The sequence below is a fragment of the Eulemur rufifrons genome, chromosome 8 (genome assembly GCF_041146395.1).
Source record: "Eulemur rufifrons isolate Redbay chromosome 8, OSU_ERuf_1, whole genome shotgun sequence".
In the NCBI taxonomy this organism is placed as follows: Eukaryota; Metazoa; Chordata; class Mammalia; order Primates; family Lemuridae; genus Eulemur; species Eulemur rufifrons.
Window position 1 is genome coordinate 31,982,951 of NC_090990.1, and position 26,679 is coordinate 32,009,629.

Genomic DNA, 26,679 nt, shown 5'->3' on the forward strand with positions numbered 1-26,679 from the left:
TGCTGCAGCGACGGCCACTTGCTGATGGCCTTGTCCACAAAGGCAGCCTGAGGCATGCTCTACCCACTGCACACCCTGACAGTGTCAGGCACAGCAACAGCCTTACACACACAGATGGCTTTGCACACACAGCCAGGGCCTCATTTCCCCGACTTTATTCAGTGGCACGTTCACAGCGGGGATGGGGGTAGACACAAGGTGGGGCCTGATCTGTCCTGGAGCCCAGGGGGCACCACACACCATGCACTATGGATGGGAGGGGGCACGGGGGGCTTGGTGGCCCCAGCAGAAGCCTGTGTACCAGGGAGAAGGCGGTGAGTGCCTGGGTCCCCCTAGCCTAGGCCCACAATGGGAGGGGCTGATACTGGGCTGAGACTGAGGGGTGGGAATGGGGGGCACAAAGTGTCTGCTCCAGAAGGGCCAAGTGGCCAAGCACTTGCCCAGGGCACAAGCCCACAGGGCAGCTGGGGGACACTGGACGCAGAGCTGTGCCACTCTCCCTTTTCCCCTCTAGAGAGGGAGAAGAGGATTCTGGGCTGGGCCAAACAGCTACCCTGTCCTGCCCCATCCTGTCCTCGGCCAATCAGAATGGCTTCGATGTCTGCTTGAAGATGAAGCCTCGATATGCGAGTGTCTTCATGATGTTGGCAATGTTCTTGCAGTCATCTAAAAAGAGGAAAAGACGACATTTAGATGGGCCCCGGATCCTTCCCCTCTGTGCCCACAGGGTGGGGGTGGGACGCAGGGTCAGAATGAGGAGCGACAGGCTCTAGAGAGGGAGATCCCGTCCCCTGGTGGCGGCATCTCCAGCTTCAGGCTGGGCTGGGTGATGCTGGGCCGGCAGGAAGCCTGGTCTCAATGCTTCTCAGTCCCATAATTCATGCTGGAAATTGGCCGGCATGTCCCGCCCCGGCCCCAGCGGTGATGTATGGGTGCCGTCGCAGTAAGAAAAAGGCAGAGTAAATGTGTAATTTCTCCCTTGACGGCCCCCGGCCGCTGGGCGATCCTTCTTGTTGCCGCTGCGTGGGGACGGCCCGTCCGCCACACTCCGTCTTCCCGCCACCCGCCTTGATGTCTCCATTTCATTACTGTGCGGCCATTCATCACGCCCACAGCCAGGGTGACTTTGCCGGCACTTTCGTGTGTGTGGGAGATGTGACCCAAGCCATAATCACTGGTGACAAGGCACAAGGCTCGGCACTGCTGGACCAGGGCCCTGGGAAACACCTGCCCTGTGCCATCAAACATCAGCTTGTCTGGGCACCTGTTCCCGTGCAGGCCCAGACAGGCTGGGGAGGGTCCAGATTTGTGGTCCTCACAGCCTGGGCCATCAGCCCTCTATTGGACACTCCTGTGTACATCAGCCCGAGCCCTGCCTCCGTCTCAAAGTGCATGCTGGTCACCTTCTTGGGTCCTGTCTCTGCCTATACCTCAGGTAAAATGCCTGTGTGTGCCAGACCCTACCACAAGCAGTGTTTAAGTGTCCTAGAATCCTGGAGACCGCAGGACCAGGCGCTCTCGAGCCTCAGAATCATGGACACGGGCCAGGATTTATTCCACAGCCACCACCACCAGGAGGAGGTACCACTGCCCAGAGCTTACCCCACTGGTGAAGGCCTAGGAAACAGCCTGAGTTTTTCTGTTCAGCTGCCCAGAGCAGCCACCACTCACCATCCCCTCACCCGCCTCGCCTCCTACTCCTCTCCCACTTCCCTTAGATGTTTGGGACATAACCAGGGCCTCAGCCGCCACCAACCCTCATGGGATCGATGCTGTGATTGAGGAAATATTGCACGTCAATGTCATAATCAAGCGTGGGGGGTGGTGATAAGGTCAAGGTGGGGTCAGGAGGCCTCTGCATCTGTCAGAGACCAACCCTTTCCACTGAGCCCCCAGGCCTACTCTTGCCAAGACCTTAGCCTTGGAATGGGGACCCTCCAGTGTGAGAAAAGGGCTGGGGGAGAGGGTGGGGTCTCTGGTTCTCCAGACACCAGCCCTGGAGCCTGCTCAGCCTGACTTGCAGAGCTCAGCACGGATGGACCTGCAGTAGGTGTGGGCATGAAGAGGGGACACCTTGTTCCCCCAGGGACTCAGGAAGCCATGAGGTCTGGTCTGAGGCAGAACAGTGGGAAGACAGATGAGTGGGTAGTGGCGGCCATGGCAACTCCAGACGTGACCCATCCCCGTGGTTTATGGGCCGGACACGCACCCCGCTCAGCTGAGGACCCGTCATTTGTCTCCCTTAGTGTGTATGCCTGTGCTGTGGGGGGTAGAGGGTGGTGGAGGGAGGGGGCTGTGACAGGAGGAGCTAGGCAGTTGACAAGAAGGGGAATAGGACAGGAAGGGGCCTGGGAGGGGGAGGGTTTATGATGGGGCCCAGGAGCTGAGATGGTGCTGGTGGAGGGGCTACGATAGGGTGATTTTCTTCCCAAATAAACCTGGCCCTGTCAGGGCACCTCCAATCCTTCCTGTCTCCTGCACTCTGGGGACCATGGCCGCTATGCATATTAAGAATAAGTCCCCTCGTTATCTGCAATTACCCAGTGGCCACACACCTCATTTCTTCCAGCAGAAAAGAAAATTAGTTTTCTATTGACTTCATCTGGCTCCTCCCTCATTGCTGGACAAATCGTTCAATCTGCTTCCCCTGGCCCAAGTGAATGTCCTAGCCCCAACCCCCAGGCCACCAGCCATCCAGTGGGCAGGCACTGATCTCCCACCAGTGCCTGGCCATGTGCCCCAGTCTCTGTCCTTGACCTCTCCCCACTCCACACACGGGATGACTTCATCCAAATCCTGAGCTTTAGCTACCCCTGAAGATCAGCATCTCCAGCCTGGACCCCTCTCCTGAGCTCCAGACCACATACTGAGCCCCTTGAACATCTCTTTCTAGATACACAAACTCAGAATGTCCAATAATAACTAATTTCCTCCCCAAGCTGCTGCTTACCCTTGTACTCCCCATCCCAATGAACAGCACCATCATCCACCCAAAATGCCCAAGGAAGAAACCTGGGGGTCATATTGCCACCTCGCCCTCTCCCTCACTCCCCAAATCTAATCAGGCATTAAGTTCTGCAGATTTTCTCTTACTCTCTAATCATCTACTTCCCTTCGTTCCTGCAGCCAGTTGCCCTACTAGTCCAGATCCCATCTTTTTTTTTTTTTATACACACTTGAAATATACCATTATCTCTCACTTGGATTACTATAGCAGTTTGTCTTGTCTCTCTTCCTCTAATCCATTCTCTTGTAGCCAAGGTGATCTTTCTTACACAAATCTGATCATGTTCTTCCCTCTTTAAATCCATGCAGTGGCTCTCCTTGCCCTCAGTTTAAAGGCTTCTTAAAGGCTCTGCAAAAATTGATAGCTGCTATCTCTGGTCTCTGCCACTCTCTACCCCCAATCCCTGTACTCCGATCTCAAGGAACCACTATTTTCTGAAAATGACCAAGTGGGTTCTGGAGTCAGGCAGACCTGTTTCCAATCTTAACTTCGGCCACTGGCTGCATAGCATGCGGCAAGTGCTTAGCTTTTCTAAACTTCAGGTTCCTCCACTGGGGCTGATAATGGCCTTAGCGTTATTTTGAGGCCCGAACAAGGTGTTGCATATGCTGTCCTTCATGCTTCCTGAAGAGATGGCAAGGATGCCAGTTTTCTGGATGAACCAATGATGAGAAAGTGTATTCTGTACAATCTGTGGCACAGATGACAGACCAGGGCCAGCACACTTGATGAAACCAACTGGCATCACTCCACAAATTCTGACTACTGACGCTTGTTTAATGGAGATTCTGAAGTCTAACTTGTTGCAATCAGTCCACTGCAATAAAGAGAGACCCAGAGAGAGGAAGAAACTTGCTCCAGCTCACCTAGCAAGTCAGTGGAATGGCAGTTATGGGCTTCCAGCCCAAGACTCTTTTTCTAGCCCTTGAAGCCTTGATAAGAGTCAATGCAAACTACTGATTAGTTTTTAAGAAGTCAACGGCACAATTAGAAAATGAGGAAACTTGGCAGAAGCAGCACCAGAGTCTGATCTGGGGCATTTAATAGGCCAAAAGTTCAGAGAGAGACAGCAGCAGGGTAACAGCAGGGCCTTGTGGAGAGTCCTCTGCTTGAAGCTCTGGGGCCACCTGGGTTAGCAGGCCTGCCTTCCGGCTCCTCTCACTGAGCTCACTGAGCTCACTGAGCTCAGCAGGAAGCTGCTATGGGGTGGGGGGAGGGGGAGGGGAGCACAGTCTTGTGCTCATAATAGAGGCCTCCAAGAGTAGGTCTTCCTCACCTTCAAATTCTAGAAGACTAACCTGTTTTTATGTTCCTGCAGAATCATCAACTTGTGACAAGATGACCCTCTTCTTTTGGGGGACATTAATATTCTTAATGTTGGAAATAGTTTTATATTGCCAAGACCATAATGGGAGGGGCGCAGCTGCATAAATCCCTCAGGGAGGAGATAAGCAGACTAGCACCTAACAGAAGGATAAGGCTGAGCTCAAGGGTAGCCAAATATCTGCTTGGTAAAGCAGCAGCTCATGGAAGGGTGGCTCAAGTCGCTTAGGACACCAAGTGAGAGCTCACACATGGCAAACAACCTGGGGCTGACATGCTCCAGTTGGCTGCACTTGTCTGGGAACTGAGCAATAGAGGACAGGAAGCAGGGACTCTCAGGAGGGAAGGGGCCCAGGAAACTCTTGGAGGGTCATTCATTCATGCACTTGTTCATTCAGCAAACATGCACTGACACCGTCCCTGTGCTCGGTGCTCACCGGCCATGCTGAGTCTAAGGGATGTGCAGGACTCCGTAGCTCCCTGCCCTCAAGTTGCTCAGAGACCCTCTTGCCAGGGGTGAAGTGCTACGAGAAAAGGAGGCATGGAAAAGTCACTAGTTCTGAGGACCAGGAAAGAATTCCTGGAAGAACTGGAAGTTAGCAGAGGTCTTAGGGGATGGGGGAGGGAGCTAGCCTGGCAAGTGAGGGTTGAGGTGAGGAAAGTGTTCTCAGCAGGAGGAACAGTATGGGCACATTTTTGGAGGTGAAATGTGGAGTGTCCCCCACTTCAAGTGTACCGGGGGTGGGAGGTGATGAAGCAGCAGCAAGTGAGTTGCTAGACATGAAGCTGGTGAAGTCAGTGACTGACTAAAGGAAACCCTGAGGAACCCAAATGCTAAGCTAAGGAGCTTGAGATTTTATTATTCTGGGGAGCTGGACATTAGCATGCTCAAGGAGGGGAATGACGGGACCAGATCTGTGTTTCAGAATTATCATCCTGGGATGAGAAGACAGGATTGGAGGGGTTAACCCTGAAGGCACAGAGATCAATTAGTAGGTTGTATTGTGGTCCAGACCCAAAATGGTGGCCCAGAACGAGGTCACTGGCAGTAGAGATGAAGGCGGAGATATATGGACGATGTGCAGAAGTGGATGGAGGCAAGAGAGTTTTTAGGAAATAGAATGAGCAAGCCTTAATGGGGGGATGAGGAGGGATGAGTCTAGGATCTTAGCACCACTCACTGAGACAAGGCATAGCAGAGGAGGTGCAAATTTGGGGCAGTAATGAACTTAGCTTCAGATGAGTTAAGTCAGATTCCTGAGGGAGGTCTAAAGCATTTCCTGATGGCTTCTAGGCTTAATATCTTGCTTAAGAAGGCCTTCCCGATCTCAGCATTATATACACATAAACTATTCTTTATTTTTTCTAATAATTTCAGTTATTTTTTTATATTTAACTTTTTAATCTGTCTGGGATTTGTGTGTGTGGTAAGAAAGAGAAGATCTAACTTTATTTTTCCCTAATGGATGGCCAGTTGTCCTATCATCATGGATTGAATTGTCCACACTTTCCCCACCCTTTTGAAATGACACTTCTATCATATATACAATTCCTACACATGGGTCTGTCAGAGCCAGGAAAGAGAATGAACATGGAATGATCAAAGAGGCAAATCAAGGAGGGGGGAGGGGGTGGGCAGGAGGGACAGCACAGTGGCAAGCTGCTGACATGGGGCGAAGAGGCAGTGTGGCCTAAAGGAACATGCAGACACATCCTAGGGGCCACTGGAGTCTCCACAGGCCTCCTGCCTAAAAGGCTTAGCCTGGTAACACACTTTATTAGTGATCTGCAGGAGCTGGTGAGGAATGGGGCCAGAGCCCGTGGAACAGGGATCAGCAAAGATGGGGTGGGGTGGTTGGGGAGGTGAGGAGTACAAAGAGCACCTAAGGATGAGACAGCAGGAACCCTGGGTGTGTCCATATTCTAAAACCTCCTTTTGTCACCACATTTGTTTGTCTGGACTTCCTGGCAGCAGTAATGCCCTGAGAGCAAAGTAGCAGTGGGTCAATCCTGGGCCTGCCTGACAGAGGACTGCCAGAGTAAATGCAGCCTCAGCTCCACATGGTGCATACTTACACTAAAAATTATTTGTTTATCTAAAAGTCAAATTTAACTGGTGTCCTGTGTTCTTATTTGCTAAATCTGACAACCTTATCATGGGGGCCAGCATCCCAAGCTACAGCTGGGTACAGTTCAGCAAATGTTAGCTCAGAAGGAAGATGGGGGCCAAGGCAATGAGTTTAGGGCTGAAACAGCGGAGGGCCCCTATATAGCCTCAGATTCTGAGTTCAAATCCAAACTCCACCTCTTAGTAACTGTGTGAGCTTGAGCAAGTTCCTGAACTTTAACTTCCCAGTGTTTTGCTTTCTTCTTCTCTAAAACAGGACTAATAATAACTATAGCAACTACTTCCCTCAAAGGGTTTTTAAAAAGATGAAATGAGTTATTTGTGAAGTGCTTAAAACAGTAGCTGAGTTATTATTACTGTTGTTCTTATTCCAGTAACATCCAATAATAATACTTTTATTTCAACAATATCCTGATAGCCCCCCTCTCCGTTCCTTGTCTCAGACACATGGCCCACACAGTCCCCGAGGCCCCCATTCACAGCCACCTTGACCCACACGACACACTCCCCAGACACACACTCCCTTCTCCCCAGACACGGCTCCCCCAGCTTCCTACCCCTCCCCCCACCCCAGGGTCTTTATAGCCTCAACTCCGAAGTGACCCCTTCTTTCAGCCCCTCCTCCATCCCCCTCCACCCCACTGAGGTGCCTGGAGGTGCCACAGGGCTGATGGTGAAGGATGATGGTGGTTCCACAATAAGGGGAAAAGGCAATTTCATCTTGATTAGCAGGCGATTTCTCTCTCCGTAATAAGCACGCTCCAAATAATTAGCGTGTTTTACGTAATAATGAAATTACAGAAATGCAGTCCACTTATTCAAACAACTCACCATTACCATATTTTTAAATATTAGACTTAATTAGAGTTTATCACTTCAGAGAAGTATGCGGACCGAAGATGTTTTTAAAAAAATCCTCATAAAGTGTTTATTAAGCGCTGGTAAAGCTGGGATAATGATGTGTTTGGAAATTAAGGCAATCAAACACTTACCGCCGCTCCTGGAGGCCGGGCATGGAAATGAGGCCATTACACGCCCATTACCCGCCAGCTCACAGCCACTTGGGGGGCGGGGGGAGGATGCGCCTGGCCGAGAGGGCATGGTGCCCGGAAAAGCCTGTGCCAGCATCCCGGCACTGCCTGACCAGTAAGCACAGCATCAAACCCCTTGTGTCACTTACAGCACATTTGGCCACCAGGAGCCCAACTCAGACTTGGCCAGGCAAATAACTGGATTGGCCCCAAATGCTGAAGAAGACACCCAAGATCAACCCTGATCCAGACTCCCAGGGCTGGCAGGACATGTCAACTCCATCCAGACCCCAGTGCAAAATGAGGACAGAAGCCGGGCTGGGCAGCCAGGGAGGTCAATGAGAGCAGGTGGAGGGTGAATCCCACCTGCTGGCTCAAGCCACTGCAGAAGCTACAGACCCAGACCAGGTGACCACTCCCAAGCCTGGGCCACACAGGAGGGGGTAGCCAGAGTGGTGGGAGGAAGCTGAGGAATTGAGCCAGGGGCCAAGCTCAGGAGTAGACCTGGGGACAGAAGCTGGACTGGAGAAAGCAGGCAAGAAGGGTGGCAGGGAAAGGGGCTGGCGGCTCCAGGCCCCATTTATCCCGGTGAATAACTAATTCTAGAATTTATAGTGCTGGGTTTTTGTTCTGTGGCCATTTATATCTGCGAGGGGAGGAAATGAAGAGGCAGCGCGGACGCCACATCTTTCTGTGTTATTGCTTGTCTGCCATTTGCAAATCATTATTAATTGTGGGCCCTGGTGGCAGGCCGGGTGGGGGCCGGGCTGGGTACATCCACATAGCTCTTCATCAAGGACCCCAGCCGCTGCCCCGGAGAGCCAATTACCCCGCCCTGATTGGGATCAGATAAAGAGGGAATTTTTACAAATTAGGGAATAAATAGAATTTCCACACAGGGCGCGGGCAGGACCTGAGAGGCTATAATGAAAAACCATCCGTCACCATCAGTGCGGCCTGGGCACGCAGCCCCGGCACCCCCTCCCTGTGGGCCCACCCTAATGCTCAGGGGCCTGGGCGTATGGGTCTAAGGACACCCCCAACCCTTCCAAGGCCTCGAAGCAGGAAAGGAGCTCCGGGGGGCATGTGTACCCTTCGGGCGAGGCTGAAGATGCTTGGGCCCCAGCTCTGGCCTGGCCTAGTGCTGCCTCTCCTTTTCCCTGCCTGTCCCTCCCTCAGGGTCTCGGGAAGGAGACTGGGGCAATCCTGAGAAAGACCACATCCATGTCCCTACAGCCATGGCGGCCCTAGGGCAGAGCCCCAGTCCCGTGGACCACTCACTCTGGGCTCCCATTAGCGCTCCTCCCCTTGGATCATTAAATATGTATATCTTATTACACGCCTTGTTAGAGTATCGAGCTCTATTGACTGATGATAAATCCTGAGCCTCGTCCTGGCCATAAATTTATCTGGAGATGATGAAGACTCAATAATCTAGTCAGGCAGATAATATCATCGGGCCTTAAAAAAGATCATTACATTATATGTCAGAATTAAAAGTGAAATACGCCGTAGTAACAGGGCGGCTGCTCTGGCCATTACAACGGATGCTTGCCTCCCCCAACTTGATCCCAGCCAAGGACCATCCAGGTAGCAAGACCAGGAAGCCTCACCTTCCTCCTGGCTGGGTGCCACAGCTAGAAGTGCCAGCGTACACCCAGAAAACCTATGGCCAAGTGAAGGGGGCCTGGCCAGGGAGGGGTGGGGGAAAGAGGTGGCTACTGAGAACAGCTGAGTAGATCCACCATGCCTGGCAGCCGCATCTGCCCCAGCCAAGATTCCACCTTACCCTGTCCCTAGGGTCTCCCCCAGGACAGTCTTCTGGGCTCTTCTGCGGTTCCAATAGGAAGGTGTCAGGGCCTCACCCCCTTCCAGAATGGCCTGAATAACCAGGACAGATTCTTTCCAAAATGGGGACACTGAGATAGAGAGAGGTTAGGCTACCTGCCTGTGCTACCCCAAGCACCTGGAGAGTACCAGGGCCTGTGACCTGGCCCCAGACCCATGTGCCAGCAGCCCAGCCTTTCCTGTGAACATGTGCTATCAATCCAGACACAGCCACCTCCTTCCCGAGACTTCAGCCCCGACCATCCTGACCTTTGAGAAACCTTATTGCCAGCCTCTTTATTCTTTGACCTCAGCAGTAATGACCTTCTCCATTGTATCTCACCCTCAACCTTTTAAACATTCTACTATTCTTCCTTTGAAATATTAAATATCCCTAGTCCCTGATAATAATATGGGTTGAGTATCCCTTATCCAAAATGCTTAGGACCAGATGTGTTTTGGATTTTGGAATATTTGCATATATATAATGAGATATCTTGGGGCTGGGATCCAAGTCTAAACACAAAATTCACTTATGTTTCATATAAACTTTATACACATAGCCTGAAGGTAATGTCATGCAATATATTAATAATTTTGTGCATGAAACAAAGTTTAGAATGTATTTTGACCATGACCTATCACATGAGGTTAGGTGTGGAATTTTCCACTCATGGTGTCATGTTGGTGATCAAAAAGTTTTGGATTTTGGAGCACTTTGGACTTCAGATTTTCAGATTAGAGATGTCCAACCTACATACTTTTTCTTTCACTCACTGAAACCCTGAGACCATTTATAACTTTACTTCCTCCATAATACATCATCCCTCCTGTCTTTGCTTTTTTCCTTGCCCACTTTTGACTGCGTACCCACAGCCACCCCCGGTGCCATGCTGGAGGAGCCCACTATTCCCCCAGGTAACTGGGGTTAATCCTTTGTGGTCTGAGCCATTTCTGGTGATCCCATCTCCCCTTGCAGTCATTGGTGTAGTGGTGGGCATGTGTCCTGGCTACTGAGATTTGACGGCAGGTTTGCTGAAAGGCCTTCAAGGAAAATTTCTTCAATCTTATGAAGAGCAGCAGGAAGGGAAAATAGTTCTCTATATTGTGCTGGATATTTTCATAACTGCAAATAATATCTGGGACTGCAGAAGCCATCTTCCAACCTTGAGGGGGTCAGCCTGTGAAGACCATGCTGATGATAAAAGAGCAGAAAAATGGAAAAAATCTGGGTCCCTGATGACATTGCTGAGATGTTGAATTAACTAACCCCAGGATCACCTTACCTCTAAATTTCTTTTGTGAGGTAGTAAATCCTCTTATTAGATAGTTTAAATTGAAATTTCTTTTTCTTACAGCTGAAAGTATACTAACTGATACAGAATACAAAGCAGGAAGGTGAATGATGTAAGGAATGGACCTCACAGTGTAGAACTGACTGAAGGGAGGAGGCAGGCAGAGGGCCAAGGCTGCTGCTATGTCAGGCTGGGAAGTCGGTAACCATTTTTATGCTCTCTTGAAACATTTGATCAAGTTGTTTCTTGCTGTATCTCAGGCCACGTTACTAAAAAGGCTAAGAGTCAAGTTTAGACTGAAACCCACAGGAAAACAGAGAGGGAAGAAAATAAAACTTTACTAAGAAAGGTGTTTATACTAAGAAAGGTGCAATGTAGGTTGACTGAGAGCCCCACAGCTCCACAGAGTCATCAGACCCAGGCTGCTTCCTTCTTTCCGCCCTGCCATTCTCAGCATGTGGCTTCCAATCCCAAGACTATTTCATGGTCCAAAAAAGCTGCTAAAGTTCCAACCATCACATCCACATTTCAGGAAAAAGGAAGGAGGAAGATGGGAAAGGCAAGAATAGTATACTTCCCAGCTGAGTTATTTCCCTTTAAGTATCATTCCTGGAGGTCCCCCATAACACATTTCCTTTTATTTCACTGGCCAGAGCTCAGAGACATGGCTATACTTAGCTTACCTAGCTGTATGAGAAACTAAAAAAGCAGTATTTTTTTTTTTTTTTTTTTTGAGATGGGGCTCTCTGTCACCCAGGCTGGAGTGCAGGGACATCATTATAGCTCACTGCAGCCTCAAACCCCGGGGCTCAAGCGATCATCCTGCCTCAGCCTCTTGCATAGCTGGAACTTCAGGTGTGTGCCACCATGTCTAGCTAATTTTTATTTTTATTTTTTAGAGCTGGAGGTCTCACTATGTTGCCCAGGCTGGTCTTGAACTCCTGGTCTCAAGTTATCCTCCAGCCTCAGTCTCCCGAGTTGCTAGGATTACAGGTGTGAGCCACCATGCCCAGCCTAGTCTTTTAACTGGGTACACACTGATGTCCCTAATTATACAGGGGTTCTATTTAGTAAGAAAGAAGAGAAACTACATAGTGGATATGTACCAAGTCATTTCTGTCCTAGCAATATAACTGACATACCTCCCTTTGGAGCTTGGAGTCCACAGCCCATCATTTCGATCGATCCTTTTCTTGTCAATATCTTCAACTCTCTTGTTCCCTTTTCCTTCTGTCACCCTTGCCTGGAAAAACCCAACTCTGCTTCTCTATGCCTGCACCTAGACAGAGTGTGACTAGAGAAAATCATAAGCTCATAGACTAGTGCCACTTACAAGAGCAGAGGCATCAGCCTCAGCTGCGTATATAAAACTGCCCAGCCAATCTTCCACATTCCTGATTAGTGTGCACTCCCTCTTTTCATCCCTAGTGACAATTTCAAGTTTCTCTACTTTCCACAAATCTCAAATCCTCTGCCCCAACATGGCCCCAACCCCCTTGCTCATTCAAAAAGACAGTTCTGTCTCCTCCTTCACAGAAGCCACCCTCCTGCATCTGTACCAGTCCTCTCCTCCACCCTGTCACGAGAGGGGACCAATCCTGATGTCACTTCCTAAGCCCATACCTCCACTCCACCTGGATGGTGTCCCAATCAGAACCCGGGCCTTTTCGGGGCCCTTACAGTACTCCCCCTTCTCTCTGACACAGCTCCAGTTTTTTTTCTGCACTGGTTCTTTAACATAAGCACGTAGATACATTAAATCTCTCCCATCTTGGGAGAAAATGAGTCTCCTTTTAACCCCTTTTCCATGTGGCTAGTACCCAACCTCTCCTCCCTTTTAGAGGCAAACTTCAGAGTAGTTTACACTCAAGGTCTCATTTCCTCTTCTCCCACCTTGCAATCTGATCATTGCTTTACCAAAACTGCTTTCTCTAATGATCCCTATGATTTGTGGAGTGAAGCTTTTCTGGCTGTGATGGACACAGTGGACTACTCACTCCTTGAAGCTCTCCTTCCCGCGCTCTCTTTCCACACAATCCTCCTCAGTTCCTCTGAACGCTCCTTAGATGTGGGTGTTGCTCAGCGCTGTCATTGGCCCTCTTCCCTTCTTACCCTCTACTCTCTCCCTAGGCCAACTTATCCACTCCCTGGGTATTTAATTACCACATATATTCCAATAATTTTACACCCATATTCCCACTACCACCAACCTGATCCAGGCCACCACCATCTCTCACCTAGGGGACAGCACTACCCTTCCTAATCTCTTCTCTGTGGTATCCTTTTAAACCACAAGTCTGGTCATTTCACTCCCTTGTCTTAAAACCTTTCAATGGCCAAGAAATGTAAGAAAATATGCTCAACATCACTAATCATCAGGGAAATGCAAATTAAAACCACAATGAGATACCACCTTACCCCTAACAGATCTAGCCATTACTAGAAAGTCAAAAAATAACAGATGCTGGCGTGGATACAGAGAAAAAGGTACACTTAAACACTGCTGTTGGTACTGAAAACTAGTACAACTTCTATGGAACACAGTATGGAGATTCCTCAGAGAACTAAAAGTAGACCTACCAGCAATCCTGCTACTGGGTATCTACCCAAAGGAAAAGAAGTTATTTTATAAAAAAGACACCAGCACCCAAATGTTTATCACAGCACAAGTCACAACTGCAAAGATACGGAATCAACCTAAGTGCCCGTCAACTGATGAGTGGGTAAAGCTAATGTGGTGTGTACACACACACACACACGCACACACACCATGGAGTACTACTGAGCTATAAAAAGGAATGAAATAATGTCTTTGCAGCAACTTGGATAGAGCTGGAGACTATTATCCTAAGTGAAGTATCTCAGAAATTTTGGAAAAACAAGTACCACATGCTCTTACTTATAAGTGGGAACTAAACGAGGGGTATATATGGTCATAAAGTGGTGTAATAAACATTGAAAACTAAGAAGGGAGGGGGCTATAGGATAAAAAGCTACCTATCAGGTACAATGTACACTATTCTGGTGATAGGTACGCTAAAAGCCCTGACTTCAGCATTATACAATTCATCCATGTAACAAAAAACACTAGTATCCCCTAAATCTATTGAAATTAAAAAAAACACCCTTCAATGATCCTGAAACAGAAAATTAATGGAAACACTGGTGGAATTAAGGCCTTTACTTTAGTTAATGGTATAGTACCAGCCAGGTGTGGTGGCTCATGCCTGTAATCCTAGCACTCTGGGAGGTCGAGGCAGGAGGATTGCTTGAGGTCAGGAGTTTGAGACCAGTCTAAGCAAGAGTGAGACCCCATCACTATAAAAAAATAGAAAAATGAACCAGGTGTGGTGGCGTGCATCTGTAGTTCTAGCTACTTGGGAGGCAAAGGTGGGAGAATTGCTTGAGCCCAGGAGTTTTGACTTTGCAGTGAGCTCTGACGACACCGCTGCACTCTAGCCAGCACGACAGAGCAAGACCCTGTCTCAAAAAAAAAAAAAAAAAAAAAAAGTATAGCACCAATGTTAATTTTCTGGTGCTGATAATTGTACTGTTACTATGTAAGATGTTAACAATAGGGAAAGCTGAGTAAGGGATATACAGCAACTTTCCTACAAATGCAAAATTAATTCAAAGTAAAAAGTTAGGAGTCAAAAATTAAAACAGCTCAGGCATGGTGGATCACGCCTATAATCCTAGCACTTTGAGAGGCTGAGATAGGAGGATTGCTTGACGCCAGGAGTTCAAGAACAGCCTGAGCAACATGGCGAGACCCTGTCTCTACCAAAAATAGAAAAAAAAAATTAGCCAGGCGTGGTGGTGCACACCTGTGGGAACTAAATGAGGAGTATATATGGTCATAAAGTGGTGTAATGGACATTAAAACTAAGAAGGGAGGAGGGTGGGAGGGGTAAAAAGCTATTCGGGAAGTTAAGGCAGAAGGATCACTTGAGCCCAGGAGTTTGAGGTTGTAGTGAGCTACGGTGACACCACTGCATTCTACCCAGGGCAACAGAGCGAGGCTCTGTCACACACACACAAAAAAATTAAAAACAACCAACACAACATCCAATGGTTCCTCACTGCTCAGGACAGCACCCAAACCCCTTTATAAAATGCTAGGGATCTGGCCCTGGTTAGGTCCTCTGGTTTCATCATTTCCGATCTCCCATTACACAGACAAGTTCAGGCTCTTTTGCCCCTTGTCTTTTTCACATACCCTGCCTTCTGCCTGGAAAACTCCTCCTCACTTCTCTCCTGGCAACCCCCTCATCCCTCAGGGCCCAAGCTCACCAGCGTTTCTTCTGGGGTGCCTAATGTCCACCCCATCTTTGCACTAGGAACCTCTTCTGTGTGCTTCCACAGCACCCAATTCTCCCCCTATCACAACTGCCTCTCTGTCACCTCCTGCTAGACCACAAACCCCTTGAGGGCACCAGTTATCCACACAGGGCCCTCAGGAAATATGAATTGAGTGGACGGGAGGGAAGGACTGGAGGAAGAGGGGAGGGTAAAGGGGCAAGAGCACAGGTGAACCTACTCCAGCCCTAACACTTGCCACCCAAAGCCTCAACATGCCCAGGCCCTGAAAATCCATCATGGTCTTTGTCTCCAGCTTCCAGGCTTCAGCCTCCTTCCTTCCTGGCACTTTGGCTTCCCTAAGACTCACTGTGCCAGGAGACTGGCTGGGGCCTGAGCTTTCACCGTTCTGGCCAGCCTGTCCTGCAAACCAAGACAGCCAGAGATCGTGGTGGTGGTGCTGGGACTTCCCAGTCCTAGCCAATGATGCCCTGGAGAAGGGCCTAGTAATGCCTGGGGACTCTGGGAAGGGGGGCTGCCCTCCCTAAGCCCAGTCCCACCTGGTAAATATTTCATCCTCAAGCTGCTCAGCTAATCCCTATTAATTTCAATACCGCCGCCTTGCCTGGCTCAGCTCCCAATGCATTATTTATCCCCTTTGTTTGTTTGTCGCTAACAGGTGGGCCCCAGCGGAGGCGCTGACTGGGGACAAGCCCACTCCATCACTGTGTGGCTGTGAATTAATCATGAGGACTAATGGGAACCACCTCAGCTCCAGGCACTTCCCTGGCCACCTCCCCCTGCCCTGGCACCCAGGGGTGGGCCAGGGCCATCTCAGCTCAGTTCAACTCAATTTAAAACACCACATTTTATTTACTATCTGCCCATACATGTCAGACACTGTGCTATGCTTTGGGGATACAAGCTGAACAAAACAGACATAAGTTCTTGCCCTCAAGGAACTTACAATCTAGTAGGGGAGAGAGGCATTAAACAACTTTCAAGCAAGTAATTTCTTAATTACAACTGTGGTTAAATGCTATAAAGGGGGTGCAGGGTGCTGTGTAAAAGTATACAAGGAGAAGGCGATTTGACCATGTCTAGGAGTCTGGGGAAGCTTCCCTGAGGAAGCAAACTTGGAACTGAGCTCTGAAGGATGAGCAGGAGTTACTTAGGCCATGTGAGAAGGCTCTGAGGTGAGACAAAGTTGGCAGGTTCCAGGAGATGAGGGAAGGGCCCAAGTGTAGGGAGCAGGAGGTGAGTGGCTTGAGAAGGGGCAGGAGCAGTCAGCAGAGGACAGAGGCTGTGAGTCTGTCCAAGTGCACAGGGATTGCCCCTAAGCCAATAAGGCTGGGAATGGGGACTCTCTTCTGCCTAATGACCAGCCTTAGTCCTGATGGATACCATGGAGTCATCAGGATTTTCACTCACAGCATCCAATACACACACACACTCACACTACTTCTGCTGACTGGAGTAACTTCTGATTTCTTGACCTTGTGCTTGTGGGCCTTCGGAGGCTGTCCCTGGTGCTGGGTCCTCTTCCTCCAAGGACTCCTCGATTCCTACTTGCTCCTCCCGCCCACCCTTGAGGTGATCAAGATCTCAACCTTTAATAGGATGGATCAGGGAACTCAGGTGAGCACCTGGCCTGGGGGCTTGTGAGCAGCCTAAAGGCTTTGGTGTTTCCATGGAAGGACAGGGCTAGGTCTGGCCCCTCAACCCTGTGGTGGAACCAGGCACAGGGCTGAGAACACTGACCTCCCTCAGGCAAAAGTGCTCACCTCACCTCTTAGTAAGGAACTTCCCCATCTCTGAGGCCCCAGTCCTGGCCCGGGCACCCATAAGACTTCAGCAAGTACTTTGTGAAAGAGTGACTGAACAAAGTGAACACCTCACCATCTCCCACAAAAATCTTTTCCCCAGACACACACTTCCCTCAGAAATTTTTCTAGAGATTTAAATAGACAAAGGAGCTAATATGTACTCAGGATTTTATTGTACTTACTTTCAGTGAGCCTGGGAGTTAGGAGCTATCATTGAACCTACTTTATTACTATTTACTTTTTGTAGAGACAGGGTCTTGCTATGTTGCCCAGGCTAGCCTCCCAGATTGCTGGGATTACAGGTGTGAACCACCGAGCCTGGCCAAACCTACTTTAAAGAGAAAGAAACAGAGGCCCAGGACAGTGAATGACTTACCCAGGGCCACTCAACCTGGAAGGGATGAGCCTTAATCAGAATGAGGTCAGCCTGGCTCCAGAGGTATGCTCCCTCTGTGGGCCCTCCCTCCACAATGCCAGGGAACCCAGCTCCTGAGAAAGAACCTAAAATGCACCTGGTTTTTGAGCCAAGTACAGTTCTGCCGGGCAGAGTCCTCACTGTGCACATGCTCAGGGTTTGTAATTCTATTCAAAGTGGCCACTTTGAAAATCCATATGTCTCCAGGCTCCCTGTACATCATGGTGTCAAGTCCTGGAGCAGAGGCATCCATCAGTGGCTCCCAAACGCCAAGGTCTGTATGCCTACATGCCTGATCCCCCCCAAGTGACTGTCCTTGGCTCCTGCCTGCTCTGGCAGCATGACCTCGCCCTGTATAAAGGCTCACTCTCACCCTAGCTGTCTGCTTGGGCCAGCCTTACCCTTGCCTTAAGACCCATCTAGCTGCCCTGTCCCCCTGTCCCAAATACCTCCTTGCCCCTACCTGGTCTCTGCCCTCTCTCTCTGAGATAGGCAGCCACCACGGAGGCAGCCTCGATAACTCGCTAACGTGCTGCCCATGCTGTTCTTAAAAATTTATGACTGTGCAACATGAAAAATCCGGCTGAGGAGCCATCATTAGCGGTGCTGCCTCCCTCCCCCACCAGAGCCGCCCTTGTAAATTGAGATTTATGGCTGCGGCAGGCGGGGTGGGGGCGTGTGCAGGCGGTGAGGATGCTGTGGGGGAGACAGGGAGAGACCAATGAGGCAGCGGCGGGGCCGGGGGCTCCCCCCTGCGGCAGCTCCAGTTCATCACAGGCTGCGGTGCGGCACCTACGGACAGGGAGGTGTGAGGAGCCTGGGCGTCCACAGAGCGCAGATTCCCCTTGGCAGGGGACGGGAGGGGGAGGGGCCTAAGCCACACACTGGCTCCTTTAGGTGTGTAGGACCAGATCCTGAGGTGCTAGGTGGGAGCAGAGGTCTCTAGGAAGAAGGCGGCATCCTTGCTGGGCACATCCAGTCCGCTTCTCCGACCAGAAGCATCTGGGCTGGGCTGTGACGGAGGCATCCCAATCAGAGAACTGAGGGGGAGGCAGGCACCCCCACCTTCCGTTGCTGAGCAGGGCCAGTGGAGAGAGTGCAGGACTGGACCCAGTCACACAGCCTCCCCCCACAGGGGCCAGGCTGGGGCTGAGAAGGAGGTATCCTACAGCCTGCCCTCCCCCTGCAGGCCCTCCCTATCCTCTCCCCTCCACCTCCTCCCCTGCTCACTTAGCCCTGTCAGCCAGGCCATTATGAAATTGGGGTTTCATTTACAGACTAATTAAACATTACAGCTTGTTCACAATTACAACGCGGGGATGAGGGAGTAACTAATTACGGAAGAAATGAGCTAACATTTATCTCTGCTCCCACCCTCCCTCTTCCCGCAGCCCCCCCAATCTGGCTTCCTCCCACTCTGGTCAGTACCGGCTCTCTGGGCTTACTTCCTAGGATGGCACCCTGGGCTCCTCTCCAACCCTGGACGCAAGATCAACTGCTGTTCCAGCTGTTCTGGAGTTGGGCTTAGTTCCTAGGGCCCTGTGGCAGGGGACAGCCAGGGCTTTTGTGCAAGCCCCTGTGGGTCTGACTAGAGTATGGGACCCTGTGATGGTATGTGAGGCTATGACATCTGATGGGGGGGAGGGCTCTGCTTTGGGGTGTGTGACAGTGCTGTGGGGCTGTGTGGCTCTATGTATCTTCATCTTGTGGGACAAGGTTTGGACTTGACTGCTACAGATGACTATTTGTGTGATGAGATATGAGCGTGAATGAACCACACCCTCACCCCCCACCCGCAGAACAGGCCAGAAAAGAACTAAGTGGCCTGCAGGAGGCAATAGCCAAAGCAGGCCTGGGATATGGCCCCAACAGCCCAGAGCCCAAATTCCCACTGGGCAGCCCCATTCACTCTCCTGCCTCAGAAGCCAGAGAGGCAGGTTACCCTGCCCTGGGGCCCAGCTGGCCTGGCCTTGGCCTCTGGCCAGATGCCCCCTCTGGGGCCTAAGGAACCTCCTAGGAGCCTGGGGTGCCCCCTGTGGGCAGGAGTCCTGGGGTCTGGCTGGCCTGCCGCAGGGTTTAATAATAGTAACAGTGAGTGTAAGCGTTTCCATCCTTCCTGCCTTTGGGCAGAAGAAGAAAGGAAAGAGGAGGGAGAGGAGGGAGTGGAGGGAGCCGGCTGAAGGGAGGCTTTGAGGCCTCAGAACTCACATCAAACGGCAGGATCTGGGCCTAATTGTCTGACCCCTGCCCCTGCCTTCAATCAGCTCTGCGGCTCCCCGCCCGCCCCTTGCCTAACTAGCAGCCATGTTCTCCTCATTAGGACAAGCTCCCCTTGCACACGTGTCCCCGGACATGTCCCCAGCACTCCCAGCTCCCAACCTTGCTGGTGGGAGGGTACAGCAGGGACCCAGTTTTGGAGGGGCCCCTGAGACAGTTCTACCCTCAGCTACTGCAGCTGGCTGGCCTGAGCTGCATCAGCCCCTCTCGGAGCTACAGGGGCTTGGATGCCGCATGCTGGGACACGCTCCTGGGCTGCCTCAGCCGCTGGGTGCGTTCTGTCCTCTGTGTGTCCTTCCTGCTACAGCCCAGCTGTCTTGGCCACGCAGCTCCTGAGGGCAGGACCTGTTTGACTCCTGTCCCGTTGCCTGGCTTAGGCTGGTTCTGCCTAGTAGGAGGTCTGGGTTAGTGTCTATGTTCACAGGCTAGGAGCTGAAGGAACCTGCCTGCCTCCTGCACAAGGAAGGCTCACTTAAACGGATTCAGGCATGGTGATATGTCAGCGTGTCTGCGGCTGGTGGAACAGCAGTGAAGCAGTAGGGCTTGGTGGTTAAGAGCTCAAACCCTAGACCAGGAGAGATCTGTGTTCAAATTCCAGCTCTCCTGCTGAGTAGCTCTGGGTGAATGACAACATTCTTGAGCCTCCGTGTCCTCACATACAGCAGAGATGACAGCCCCATCACAGGGTTTGAGAACTCAATGAGATAACAGATTCAGAGCCCTCTGTGCTATACCTGGCACTCAGCAAATGCAGAATGATACTGGTGTGACTCAGATCAGACCAAACAAATTCCCCTGTCCATTAGCCACAGGCCCCACCTTCCCCAGCTGGGGAGTGGGTCCAGTAGTGAGAGGAGCTGTGGGGAAGGGTCCAGAACGCTGTAGAGGAGTAGAAGCAGTCCCAGAGGGCACAGATAATACTAGGGGCAGAAGCACCTATGCTGGAGCCTAATTGTGGGACAGGGATGTCATGCAAGTAGCTTCAGGTGGAGGGTTAGGGCCCAGCTTAAGGAGTGTCAGGTGGCACTAGCTCAGGTGAGGTGGGTAGCAGGGCTGGCCCACAAGGTGTGGATGGCCATGGGTGCTGTGGGCCTGGGGGAGGGGCTCTAGGGACTCATGCTCAGAGCAGCAGACCTGTTGGGGACTGGGGGAGGGGCTGGCCTGGTCTGGGCCCTGACATTGTCTCTCACCTTAAACCAGTGGTAATGACTTGCAAATATTGATGGAAACGCAAACTACAGAGATTGTGTTTTTCGGGAGTGAAGGTGGGGAGAGGGGATAAGGAGGAAAATAAACTGAAATGAAGTCTGGTTATCTCCCATCTGTGGCTGCTCCTAATCCCCCAGCCCAAAGGAATCCAATGCAGTCCCTTATCTGCCCTGTCAATCACTCAATCACCGCCCAGTGCTCCAGTGCTCGGTGGGACCGCACGCCCTCACACACACTCAAACGCATGCTCTCACACGCACACACATGCACACACTCACTCCACTGACTCTTGCTCCAACACTCCCACCCACCCCCCAGCCCATTACTCCTCTGAGTAGGAGCAGCCAGCACTCGGGTCCTGCCAGATGGATGCAATTTGCATAATATCAGCAGCGGAGGCTGCAAGATCACCAGGGGTCAGGGCGCTGACATCCCCGCACAGTCTATCTGCAAGTGCTAATTTGGCCGGCATTGATCTGTCTTTCTGATTTCTTTGTCATTTACGTCTGCGATGGTTTGACAGGAGATACAGAGAGAGACAAGGGGAGGCCAGGCTGGGGCCTGGGGCTAGGAAGGTAGGGAAACAAAGATTGTACTTCCCAATGCATCAGCACACACAGGCCAAACACACACACACACACACACACACAGCCTTCCTCTATCCATTTGTCCATCAGCTCACCATCCATCCATCCATTTTTCCATCTGTAGTTGCTACTGAAGACTAGAGCCTGGTGTCTGGCAGAACCAATTCCTCAGATGTCCCTGGGGCTCTAAGGGGGTCAGCTCAGGGAGGAAGGAGCCAGCAACCCTCTCCTGAAGCACTACCCAAGCAGGCAGTGCAGACCCTGCCAATACCTGGAGTTATCTCATCCATCCTTCTGGCTTCTCACTTTCTCAGGGCCACACCAGAGAGAGCTAGATGGGAGCGGGCTCTGGTGCTGGGGAAGCAAACACTCTAGCTGTGTTCTCTGCCCACCCCGCCCTCCCCACAAGGCAGCTGGACTGACTCCTCCCTCCCGGCCCTGAAGATGGCCATAGCTGGAGGTAGTGGGGGAACCTCTCTGGGACAGATGGGGAGAGGGACATCAAGGTCTGCAGGGGCTTCACATCAGTCCTTCATCACCCTCAGGCCATCCAAAGCCCAGACACTGGGAATCTTGCGGATTCTGAAGCTCCACATCCTATCAGATCTCAGTGCTACCTGCTGAACCCCCAGCCAGAGTCCTTACAGTCTTCCCCGCCTTGGGTGTGGGGGTTAACAACAGGGAGGGGGATATTGCCAGGCTAGGAAATGTCATGGGGGAAGAGGAGGGGAGATGACTGCAGCTCTGGCAAAATCCCTCTGCTAGAGGTGGCCATGGTCACTCTGCCAAGGGATACAGAGGGGCTTGAGGCTTCCCAGGTGTGTAAGCCCCCTTCCCCCCAGGCCACGGTGGCTCTGTCTTGGCACCACCCCCTTTCCCTTGCCTATGGTAGCAGGAGCAGGGTGATCAGAAGGAACTCCCTGCTGGGCAAGAGGGGGGCTGGCGTTTGGTGTGTGCTAATCCTGGGCCTGAGGTCTTCAGAGGGACCTGGGAAACTTCAAGGAGGGGAAGGCAAAGCTGTACTGCAGACGAGCTCATTAGCCAGCACCCCCACCCCCCCACGAGGAGGAGGGCGGGCGGCCCAGTGAGCGTGGCGGCAGAGGCGGCAGAGAAAAGGCTGTCACTGTCCTTTCTTCCTTTTGGTACAAGCGTCTCCCTGAGCCGAGGATTCTCCCGCAGTGACACCTCTCACGGGCACTAATGAGATCCGTGTCACAGAGCTAATGCGTTCTGACTGGACTCTTGATAGACACCCCACTCCTTCAGGGGAGACCACAGGCCAGCACTGCCCCCCCGGGGGCCAAGCCCCCACCCTGCCTCCTGCCAGCCCAGCTCTCTTGCCAAACTATCCTGGGTGGCACACTCCTGTGAGAGTCCACTTGGTCTCTGGCCGTGCCACCTGCACCATAGGCCTCAGAGGGGTCTCCTCAGTCCTGGAGCAGAGGGGCTAAGCTCTGAGGGCAGGACCACACAGCTGGGCGTCAGGAAAGGTTGCAGTTACTCTCCCAGCCAGTAAAACCAGCAGTCTTTGGGGCCTCCATGTCACAATAACAGTTAAGATTTTACTGACATTTCCTGTGCAGATTTCCAGAAAGAAAGGAGGAGGCCCAGGCCTTGCTCTTAGAGAACCCAAGTATGTAAGGGCCAGATTGTTACCTCCAACAAATTATAATCGGGCCCAAGTATGTATTCGGTATACTCACACTGGGAGGGCCAGGCAAGATTCCCAGGGGAGGCGGCCCCTGGAAGATGGGCAGAATTCTCCTGGGCCAAGAGGTGGAAAGTAAACTGAAATCACAAAGAACTGTCAGGGCCAGAAGGAGGTCAGATGCCAACAGTTGCAGGGCCCAGGCTCTGATGGCAACTGTAGGAGGGTGAAGGGGTGGCAACGCCGCCTTTCCCTTCTTCCTCAGCTGCTGCAACTGAGGCTTTGTCAAGGCCTGTGTGTTTCACATGATGCTGAGGGAAATGTGGGAAGAGAGCTTGTTTTCCTCCACATCATCTCTGTTGGTAGCACAAAGCCTGACACCAAAAAGGTACGTCATGGTTCAGCACAGTGATGAGAACACAGGCTCTGCACTCGGATGGACTTGGGTTTGAATCCTGGCTCCTCAACTCAACTGGCTGTGTGACTTGACGCAAGTCACTTAGCCTCAGTTTCCTCATCTATAAAATGGGAATGATGATGCCTGCCTTCATGACTGTGGTGAAAATTAAATTAGTTAATATAAAGTGCCCTAAAATATTGTGACTGCTTTGCTGACCCTTTGCTGAAATGACAGAAGGGTCCTTTCCAAACCCGGGATGCTGACGGTGCCCACTGGCAGTCCTGGAAGTCAGCAGCTCTAAACACATAGCCCTTTCTCACCCACAACCCGTTCCGGCACCACCCTGTTCACCAGGCTGCCAAGGCCAATCCATTACCCTAGGAGGAAGTGTCCCTCCCCTCAGATGCCACACTGACAAGCCTCCCAGCCTTTTTGCCCAGCACTCCACCGCCTCTGGACCCTCCTTGGCCATCCCTAACCCTACCTCTCTCCCTCAGTGCCCAAGGAGAAGCCCACCTGTGAGCCCTGTGGCTGTCATCTTTACCAATACATTTCTAGCACCTGGCACAGTTCCTGACATACAGCAGGTACAAGGTCACGTGTATTGAATGAAAGTTTGCCTGGTCCCTGGCCTCCATTTCCACAGCCACTGCCCTGGTTCTGAATTAACCATGACCTCTTGCTTACCTTATTGTACCTTTCTTTTGGCCTCCCTGACTGCACTGACTGAAGCCCAACTCTGACCAAGTCACTCCCCTGCCCCAAACACTCCCACACCCCCCCTCAAACATCTCATCCCAACAAGCACCACCATGCCAGCTGGCCCTCTCCCCTTCTACAACTGATCCCCTGCCCCGCACCTGTCACCCCAACACTCCAGCTAGCCTGCCTCCTTGCTCTCCCGGTACCTCCACACCACCCATGCCACACTCCCATGGCACTGCAGGAACCAAGCAGATGCTGGAGATGGCTAAGCTGTGGGATCTGCAGAACCCTCGCCCAGCATCACCCAATGCGCCTCACCCCCCACCAATATACATACCACTCCCCACTCCAGGCTGGCAGCTCCTCACACAGTTAATTAGCACCATGTCACTGAGGACCAGCCTGAGTGGCCAGTGACAGGAGCTGACCCCTGACCCCAGGGCTGGGAAGCAGTCCACATCAAACTCTTACAGCGCGACCCTTTTAGCACGCACAGTAACTCGGGGCACCGCCAGCTGAAGCTCATTAAAGCTGTCTCTTTGGTGCGAGGGCCATTAACCTCACTGCTCAAAACCCACGCCTCCCCTCCCCGCCTCTCCCAGCCCAATTAATGCCCTGCATCCTCCCTCCCTTCCAAGCACCCTCACCCACACCTCAGAGGCAGCCAGAGCTGGCAGGGCAGCCCTCTTCATTCAAAGACTATGAAGACCAAGTGCCAAGAACCCCCTACGGAGCCCCTGGTGCTGGCAAGGCACGAGAGGAGGGAGCTCTTTGAGCACCCACTATGTGCCAGGCACTGCACAAGCTCTCTACACAGGTGACTTGCTGAACCTTCCCAACCCTGAGAGGAAGGTGGCACTGTCCTTCATCTAACGTCACAGGGTTCTGGGTGGTGGAGCCAGAACTTCCTGTGGCTCCAAAGCCTTTACTCCATTGTCACTCAAAATCTTGTGCTGCCCCACTAGGCCTACCCAGGTGGAGAAACCTTCTTCTCTGAAGGAAGAGGGGCTACCTCAGGGCTCCTAACCCAGGAGCAACCGGTGAACAGACAGGAGGGGCATCACTGAGTCTCAAGAGGAACCAAGAGTGTGTCAATGTATCTTCTCACAAAGGGGTTCCCTGGGACAGACACACAGAAGCAGGACACCCAGATCAAGGCTGTGCAGGGTCCATTAACACAGTCCCACTCTCCCTCCCACCAGCCAGACTCAAGGACTAGCAGTTCCTTCTCCCCTGGACCAAAGCAAGTCTTCCCACTGGTTCTCTCTCTCTGGCCCCTCCCTTTTCCATCACTCTTTCATGGATTCATTTACCCATGCACCTGTTCATTCATCCATCCATATGCATTTATTGTGCACCTACTAAGAACTAGTTTTGTGTAGCACAAACTATCTCATTGATTCTGAATCAGAGCTTTGATCATGTCATTCTCTTGCTCACAAACCTCCTACATCTCCTCAAAACCTCAGGAAAAATCTACACCCTTTAACCATGCAGCATTCAAGGCCCTGCTTATGTTTTTGTTTATTTTCTAGCTGTTCCCTAACCCAAATTTTTCCACTCCAGTCACAGGAAACTACTTGTGGATGTCTGGACTTGTCTTCTCAATACACTGGGCCTCATGCCCCCAGGTCTTTGTACACACAGTCTTCCTACCTAAAATACCCCTACATTTTTCTGCCTAGCAAGCTCCTATTCATCTTTCAAAGACCCCAACTCAAGTGTTCTCTTCTTTAGGAAACTTCCTGCTGACCTCCCAGGCACATCACCTTGCTGGGTTTGGTGTCTTCTCTAAGTTTCATGGAGAACTTCTATCGGGGGGAACAGCAGTTCCAGTGGAGTACCCCCAGTTCCCTAGGCCTGTTGACTGCTTCCTCTTTTCCCCTGGACCTCAGAAGAGCCTTGGGATGTCCCAAAAAGAATGATATGGGGCATCCCAAGAGTCAGTGAGATGTAACTGAAGAAGCAGAAGCTACCTTGGCAGTTGAGGACAGGGAAAACCTCCTCTGCGGAGATGCAGGTGTTTCTATCATAGCCCTTAGTCCCCTGGGTGGCAAGCACCTGTTTCATTCTCTGCCTCTCTCCAGGATGTGCACTCCCTGAGAACAGGAACTTCTACTCAGCATGCTCAGCACCCACTAGGCACCAGTGAAGGTCTGTGGAATAAAGGGGCTACTCCTAGGTCCTTCAGTCCTTCTAGTATATCTCTCCAGTCCCCCATAAGGATACCTACCCAAAGGTACACAGGTTGTGACAATGTTGCAGCATCACCCAGGAATACCCTAGCTCCTCCCCACTTGGAACAAAGTCTATGCCTGGTCAAGTACCCCACTTGAAAGCATTTGTATGCACACATGTGCGTATGCAAACAAAATAAGACACAAAAACGAACAGATACACTTTCTGACAGATACACACAGGCTGGTGGTTGCTTCCCTACACAGACACATGCCCTCATAAAAATATGGATATATTGTTATACATACACACATCTCCTTCAAACAGGTATGTATTAATATAATCATAGACGAATTACACTCTTAGAGACATACAGCTAATGGTGTCACACATATGCAGGCATACAAATACTCAGACAGACACACATTCATACTGATACATCAGAAGCTAGCAGAGCCTCCAACTCTCTGGAATCATAGCCACTCCAGTCTCCTACCAACCAGGAATCCCCCTGAGGGTGTATC

The 26,679-nt window shown here is 51.4% G+C and overlaps 1 protein-coding gene across 9 annotated transcripts in view; it reads right to left on the reverse strand.

The window, feature by feature from the left end:
* Positions 1 to 115: 115 nt before the first annotated feature.
* Positions 116 to 26,679, reverse strand: part of ERI3 (ERI1 exoribonuclease family member 3) — a 128,972-nt gene continuing 102,408 nt past the window's right edge. For 5 of the 9 annotated variants that reach the window (XM_069479844.1, XM_069479846.1, XM_069479845.1 and 2 more), the window contains one exon: positions 116 to 666. In XM_069479844.1, the coding sequence (XP_069335945.1) occupies positions 584 to 666 (83 nt within the window). In that variant the 3' untranslated portion in view covers positions 116 to 583. The remainder of the gene's footprint in view (positions 667 to 26,679) is intronic. The other 4 variants (XM_069479838.1, XM_069479837.1, XM_069479841.1 and 1 more) reach the window with 2 other exon arrangements.